At 39.8% G+C, this 8,276-nt stretch overlaps 1 protein-coding gene across 6 annotated transcripts in view; it reads right to left on the reverse strand.

Moving 5' to 3' along the window:
- The window catches only part of LOC143161202 (serine/threonine-protein kinase TNNI3K), a 101,587-nt gene that overhangs the window by 73,061 nt on the left and 20,250 nt on the right, over nt 1-8,276 (reverse strand). For all 6 annotated transcript variants that reach the window (XM_076339931.1, XM_076339932.1, XM_076339930.1 and 3 more), the window contains 2 exons: nt 4,621-4,719; nt 3,006-3,144 (listed from right to left, as the gene is read on the reverse strand). In XM_076339931.1, coding sequence (XP_076196046.1) covers nt 3,006-3,144; nt 4,621-4,719 — 238 coding nt within the window. The remainder of the gene's footprint in view (nt 1-3,005; nt 3,145-4,620; nt 4,720-8,276) is intronic.

Genomic DNA, 8,276 nt, shown 5'->3' on the forward strand with positions numbered 1-8,276 from the left:
TTAAATTGAGTATAGATAGTACAACTGTCATGGCAGTCAGAGACTAAAAATTCAGATTGCCTTACAAGTAAACAGTAAAAATAAGCAAATGCTAAGTTCTGTTCTGGAACAAAATGGAGAACTGTAGAAATTATTCTTAGGACTGAGACATTATGTAGGTAGAAAGTAACAGATGAAACCATTTCAGCAAGTAAAAGGATGAAGAAAAGACAGTGCAAGTCTGTTTTAAAAAAATAAGGGAAATTTCCCAAGTCCCAGTGAGCGATATCTGTTTAATATTCAGAGAAGCATGACTGAGCGTGCATGGATTTTTAATATCAAACTCTGGCTTTAAATTTAATTTATTTGGCAGAGGTGACAGTGATTTTCAAAGATACTTGAAAAAAAAGCAGCTGCAACTCTAGGCAGCTCAGTAGTCCTGAAAGCAGACAAGTTTTATTAAAAGACCATAGGAGTTATAAGAAGAAAGAATACATTTTATATCACGTGGTCCCTGAAAGAAACCTCCAACACCACCAGTTTGAATAATAATAAAAAATAGCATTTAGCTTATGTGAAGCAAAGGAAATGCTTGTTTCCTGGCCACCAACTAGTTCTCTAGTGAACTGGTTTTCTTCAGTTGCCATGGCCCCAGAGCTGATCAACGAGTCAGTCAGGTTATGTTAAAAGAAACAGTTCAAGTTTATGACACCAATTACTGGTCTGCACAGAATACTGCCAAAATTTCTTCAGGTTATTTCACCAATTACTTTCATTCCTAGGCATTTAAGAGTTGTTCCTCCGCTGCTGTCTTTATACCAAGTTTCAAAGTGTGCTACTTTGTGAGGAAAAGACTTCCCGCTTCCAGTCTCCTTTTTCTTTTTCCAATGCTGAAGATATTGATTTTAAAGAAAAGAATCTGAAACGGTGCCCCAGATTCTTTTCCTTTTGGAATAAACTAACTAATAGTGAACCTCCCACTGCCTCGTTACGGTGAGTGAACATCTCTTCTTTTCCGCCTCTTTATTATAATTATATCAGTTCAGTGCACGCACACCGAGACTGAAACATCAAGAGCTCACTATTGAAAAAATTACTTACAAATCTGAGTCATGCTGTTTCCCTCCACACTTTTTCTACTGCGCGAGTGGGATGTGTGTACTGTAGGCAAGACTCACAGACAATATGGTAAATTTATACTTTAAAATCTAGCAAAGAAGAGGAAATTGGGGAGAAACACAGTCTTTGTGCCACTAGCAGAGTAGGAACAGGGGTACGTGAATGCTGCTGCTTTTGGCACTACCGGGCATACCGTGCAAGGAAGAAGCCTCATGGGCTCTTGTCCCTGCTTTAACAATTGTTAAGGAATGACAGTGCTTTACAGAGTCAGCACCGAAGACTGTAGCCTTGAGAAAACAGAACTTGTGCAAAATGACCACTCGACTGTCCTCCCCTGAAGTCAACTAACAGGTGTCAGTGGGGCATTGGACCAGGCGAGATTAGGAAAGAACTGAGCCTGGCAATTTAACATGCTTTTCAAATGTGGCTATACAGCATCCCTTTTTAACCTTCCCCTATTATGCTCTATTGTTCTTAAGTCATGAATAGCTGTGTGCATAGACTGGAACCAGACATCAAATAGGATGCTAGATTGAGAAGCAGCAGCTGAAGAATTTTGGTAACTTCTTGTTCTTCCTATAACGTGCAGGATTCTTGTAGCACATGCTTTGTTTGTTTGTTTGTTTGTTTCTTGTTTTTCCAGTTCTGCTTTTCCAAGATCAAATTATGATATCCCTAGGCAAAATCCTAACCCCATTGAAATTAATGGAAGTTTTGCCATAGACTTCAAGGGGACCAAGATTTTACCTTGTATATTGTGGATATAAGTTAACAAGAGTAATGATGTAGTCCAAAAATGTATTAAAGAGCAGTACTTTTGCAAGTAATGTGCTGTTCCTTTTCAAAAAAATTTTCTTTCTCTTATTCTGGGGCTAAGAAATTAATTTTCAAATAATTTTAATGATGTTATTTATTATGTAAGAACCTCTGCATTAATATTCATAATATGCATAAAATTTGACCTCTAAGTTTTAGCATTTATAAGACTTTGTAGGATGTGGCCACAAGCGTGTATGCACATGCCTATGATGCAAGTGTCACAGCAATGGAAAAGTAAGGCTGGAGTGCGGTATGTTTTGTGCCTTCTACATTGCTGAAACAGCATAAGGAGAGGGAACAAAAGAGTGAGCATAAGAATTCAGCAGTACTACTAGTTGCATGCTAATATTAATTACAATGGAAAATATTTTAAATTGTGGCACATGCAAAATATACAGCACTGAACTGTAATGTTACAGTCTTACTGGCATCAGCGTGAGATCACCTGTAAAAAGACTGCACAGATTCCTAACTTTCACAGAATACCAAAAGCATGCTAATAGACTTTTGTATCTGTCCAACCCATTACGTCTCTCACACACACACTTTCTCTCATAGAAAATGTCCCACAACGAAGCGTATGAAGCTTGTGTAGCATAATACAGCATGCGCTAAAAAGATTCCATTTTCTGTGGAATTGTTTGTGAACCATTTGCAATTTCTCATCTGAATTATTTTAAATTACTTGCTGTACAATTTTGACTTAAAATCCTTCATCTGTATCTCATTCACTAGGAGTTCACTTTGCACTGAAGACATTTTCAGTGGAGATGCATACCACACGGCTGTGTGTTCTCTGATCGGATGAGTGTCTCAATAGTAAGCTACCTCTGTATATTAATCTTGTTTTGTGCTGCTGGTTTTCACCTCTGACTTATTAATGGAAACAGAATGCATGTGAGATGACAAACCAAGCATACTTAATAAGTGAAGAAAACTCCCCAACTGCTATTTTTTTGTTTCAGTTGCCCCAAAATGATACACAACACACACAGACCACGTGCTAGGAAACTAAATTCAAGATTAAAGGCCTGACTCTGTCTATAAAATACAATGTTAAAGCTGATTTTTCAAATATCTTTTCTTACCATCAGCTTTGCTTCCTTCTTCCATCAAGAGCTTCATAATATTGAGAAAGCCTTTGGCAGAAGCCAAATGGAGAGGCCTGTCTCCAACTTCACCACTTGCATTCACATCAGCTCCAAACTTTAGTAAGAGGTGTGTTACCTAAATATTTCATCAAGGCTAATTAAAATATCACATGAAAATAAATCTTTTGACAAAATCAGGTAGAATATTGCATTGGCTAATATTATAGGTGGGCATCTCTTGAGAGTTTAAACATGGAGAGGAGATTCAATAGAAAACTCATTTTTAAGTTACATATCTATAAAAATATTAAAATTCCCAAAAGCAAGTGCTCATTCATTCTCTAAAATGTTATGTATGGTAAAGGGCTAGACACAAGACACATGTATTTGTTTAACTGACCAGTCAGCATAATAAAACAAACGCCTCAAAGCCCACAGATGTCAGAGCCTTAGCTTCCTTTCTGATCAGTGCCTCTTGTCACAAGAGCACCATATGAGCTTTTAGCATAATTTCACAAGACTGTGACTATTTGTTCAGAAGTAGCTTATGGCAAACAAGCAAACTAATCTCTCAGCCCAACATGCAAGGATTTTCTCAATGTTACTGGACGATGAGGTGCATATATATGAAAAGAAGGATCTCAGGAAGACATCCAGGGTTCACGCCCTTGCTGCCACTCAGCCACAGAAGTAGAGCATTTTCAATCATGTGTGCATCTGGACTCTGTTCTTTCAAAAGCTTTTCTTACAACTCCTCAATGCACTCAAAGTAATACGTCACTGAAATGAAAAATGCACTCTACCTAGAGGTCATCCTTTGAAACTTGAAAATATCCCAGAATACATGCTTTTAGCCAAAGAAAGGTATAGGGAATGACTTGCATAAGCCAAAATAGACCCATTATTACATTTCAAATAAAAGGGCTATTCAGGGCAGACGACCGGACTGCTAGATTAACCATATGTCAATTATACTTTAGTAAAAGAAAGAGAATTGGGAGGTTCAATGCCAGCTTTGGTTAGAACTTCAGATTAAGTCTGTGATCTGTGTGAATGAAGCAAGCACAGTTGGACTTGTCACGTGCACAGGACCTCGTGGAAAATCCTGTTCTCTAAATGATCATTTTTTCTGTTAACTTAAAAGTGGCCACAATTTAGTTTGTGAATTCCAAGGAAAACCAATAGAATTGCCATTTAATTATTACTGGGAAGTGGTGTTCACTTCCTTGGAGAGGCTTACGATAGTACACTCACATTCCTTATGCACTCTCTGAAATGTGGGATGAATAAGCACCAATTGAAATATGCCTCTGGGTCCAAGTCTGTTTATAGGTTATAAAAGCTAGCTAGTCAATCATTTGTTTCAAGAGGTCTAGAAGGGAAGATACCAATTTTTGCTGGGGCCTAGCACAGAGGATTAAAGTGTAGAAATTTCCTGTTGATACTCAGACTCTTAGAGCAACTAGAGATTGACTTAGAATTGTAACTTCAGTATGTGAGGCCTTTTCATGGTAAGACCCTCTGGAATGTAAAGCAAAAATATCTAACACTAAACCTATAGTTGCCTCGGTGTTCCACTTCTCAGCTTTCTGAAATTCCCCCATTTAGTTACCTGTTCATGGCCATAATATGCAGCAATATGCAATGGGGTGAAAAAAACTGCATCCTGAACATTCACATAAGCTCCATGCTGCAAAAGAATATCAACAGCCTAGAAGGAAACAAACAGAAAAAACCTTACATCACCACTTTAGAAAAAACCAAAAAGCCCCAAACAAGCAAGATAGAAAGGTGAACAACTGCGTACATGTAAAAGAGATTAACTTACAGTACTTTAACTGAACACTGAATGTCACTGATGCTCTATAAATAAGCCTGAAAATGTGTTTCCTAGTACAAAGACTGATTTATGAAGTAGAGACACAGAAATGATGACTGGAGTTTCTCAGAATAACCTTTAATTTTCTTTTATCCATTATGAACAAAGAGCAGTAAACACCTCAGAGTTTTTAGAAGTAAAAAAAACCACCGTTCCTTTTAAACGTAAATGTGTGAAGGTAAATCCTCAAGCATAATTCCCTTAGTGTGTAAAGATTTCTTTGTATTTTAGAAGATAATAGCCCTTTGGCTTCAATAAATAACCCTAAGTGTTTTCTTTCAAATTTCCACTTTTTGGTCTTTCAGGAGGCCAATGTTATCCTGGACAGCTATGAATTATCAAACATTGGCTTTCTGAATAACTGTCAAAATAGAAGTCTGAATGAAACCACTTTGGATTATATATTGAAGCCTAAGGGCTGCTAATTTTTTTGAAGCACAACGGAGTCTTTATGCACGCTAAGGGGCTTGTGCCATGGATTATTTGAGCAGTTCTACAAATAATTTTGATGAATGTTAATTTTTGAGTCTAATGATGATCGAAGATGCTGGACTGTGAATCACCCACAGTACAGTGAGCAACTGGGAAACACCTCCCCGGCAATTGGAAGAAATGACAAAGAAGGGGAAATGGCCAGCTTCTATGCTATACTATTTATACCTGTACCTCCCCATTGAGACTTCCACCGATGATGCCAATTAATGCTAGCTGCGATGATGCACATTTCTGTCAACGGTTATCTAAGCTGAGACCACCAAATCATTTCACACATGCAGCAATGGGGCCAATAATTTAAATCCCTGTCATTCTCAAGTACTCAGAGAGTGAAACCTGTTACCAAGCAGCATTAGTATACAGGGATTATTTCTTTACACAATTTAAATTGAAATACATTTTTTCCATGGGACTGACAATACATTTTCTGTGTAAGGTCCATTCCCTGACATATTCAAGTGTGTCTATTTCCCATTAGTTTTAACCATTTCACTATAGTATCAGCTGTAAGCCTCCCCTGGAAGCAGCATTGCAGGGCCATTTCTGTCTCTTCAGAATCCAAGGGCTTCAACAAGTCCAGCACATTATAGGAGGCACCTAAGTAAGTGTTGCAAGGACTAAGCCCTTCTATTGAAGACAGGCTGGAGGAGGCGAGGATTGCTGTGTTCCTGTGGAATTATTCTTCAGCACCTCTCTGAGTACAAATGATGGGGAATGTTGGCCCTCTGTGTCTGATATTTTTTTCCAGAAGCTACAAGTATCCTGGGAGCATACTAGGCAGGGACAGAAGAAAGTCTGGTGTGAATGGGATAAGCAGTGAGCATCGCCTGTGAGTTAGATCACAAACAAGCCCCACAAACACTAATGTTTGTCTTTGGCTGCTGTGGTGGTGCTCCAGAGACACGTGAGTTCTCAGCATGTTGCAAGGGACAAGGTGGGAGCTGGCAGGAGTGAGAGTACTCCTGAATGAAGGCAAACCTGGGGATGAACAGCATCCCCAGCAGCCATAGCCAGACTCTGCGGATGACACAGAATCACATAACCATTGAGGTTGGAAGGGAGCTCTGGAGATTGTCCAGTCCAATGCCCCTACAGTGTCTCCTAGATCAGGTGTCTCAGGGTCATGTCCAGCCAGGTTTTGAATATTGTCCAGTCTCTAAGGATGGAGACTCCACAATCTCCCTGGAAACCTCTTCCAGTGTTTGAGTACCTTCATAGTAAAAAAGCCTTTTCTTCTGTTTAAATGGCATTTCCTGGACTTCAGTTTGTGCCCATTGCCATCCATCCTGACACTGGGCACCTCTGAGAGGAGTCTGGCTCCCTCTTCTTTACTCCCCCCCTCAAGTATTTGTACACATTGATAAGATCCACCCCCCCCACACACCCCCTCCCGAGCTCCCTCTGCTCCAGGCTGAACAATCCCAGCTCTGTCAGCTTCTCCTCTATGTCAGATGCTCCAATCCATGAACCACCTTCACAGTCCTTTGCTGGACTCACTCCAGTATGTCTGTGTCTCTCTTCTCTGGGAGCCTAGCACGGGACACGGTACTCCAGGGTGTTGCCTCACCAGTACTGAACAGAGGGGAATAATCACCTCCCTCAACCTGCTGGCAGCACTATTCCTAATGCAGCCCAGGATGTCTTTTACTGAAAGGGCACATTGTTAGTTCACATTCAACTTGTTGTCGACCAGGACTCCTAGGTCCATTTCTGCAAAGCTGCCTTCCAGCTGGTCAGCCCCCAGGGAAAGTAAAGTCCACATTTGAAAGAAATGGAGACAATGAATCATAGAATGATTTAGGTTGGAAGGGTCTTCTGGAGGTGTCTAGTCCACCCTTTTGATCAAAGCAAGGACTAATTTCAAAGATCAGGTGGCTCAGGGCCTTGTCCAGTTGAATTTTGATTATTTCCCAGGATGGAGGTTCTGCATCCTCTCTAGAAAGCTTTCAGTGCTGCACCACTCTCATTGTGATCCCCCCACCCAGAATTTCCCTTGCTAAATCTCATGTGCATTGACATCCTTTTGCTGTGCATCCTTTTGCTATGGATCTCGAAGAAGAGTTTGATTCCATAAAAAAAATCTTATGAAAGAACCCTGAGATCTTTAGAGAAGCTGCCTACCCTTATATCAGCTGAAGAACAGCTCAGTAACAGCCTTAACACATACATTTACTGGGGGAGTGTTAATGTGTTCAAGTAGTAACTAAAGAACATGCTCAGTTACTGGTTGGTTAATACAACCAACTCCCTCCGTTGTGCATCCCATGTCCAGACAATTTTCAGTGTACTAGTAGCTTGGTGGACCAGGGGTGAGGAACACAGAGCCAGTTACCCTGCGATTTAATGGCTTGGTGACTTTTGAGTGATTCATCCTAGACATTTTTTCAGCAAACTACTATCATAAAACTGAAGTTGTAGCTGTTGGCTCTGAAAAGAGATGTTTGGACCTGTAGCTTTTACAAGAATATGGTTGAAACTTCTTTGGATCAGTTTGGTTTTAATTTAGGCATGCAACTGTGAGGCTATAACATACTCAGGGCTGTGACCACAACTCAGATTCTCCTTAATCTCTTTGGAAGCTGGAATTCAAAATGTAGATTCATCTACAAGCTTCAAGGTGTATCTTCAAGATGAAGAAACTCTGTTGAGTAATGTGGATCCAGCTCTGATGATAAACTTAAAACTAGAAGAATTTTGACACATTTCTCCAGGCTGTAGAAATGGCAACCATGCTAGCTACTTTGTGATCTCCTGATAAAAAGAATTCTGTGAGTCATATTAAGCAAACTCCACTCAAGTGTAAATGATGAGAGGGGTACAGAGACAATCTTGATAGTTTCACAGACAAGCTACCTTTCTAAGAAAGAAGAATGGAATCTTAGAAAACACTGAAA

The sequence above is a fragment of the Aptenodytes patagonicus genome, chromosome 5 (genome assembly GCF_965638725.1).
Source record: "Aptenodytes patagonicus chromosome 5, bAptPat1.pri.cur, whole genome shotgun sequence".
Classification (NCBI taxonomy): domain Eukaryota; kingdom Metazoa; phylum Chordata; class Aves; order Sphenisciformes; family Spheniscidae; genus Aptenodytes; species Aptenodytes patagonicus.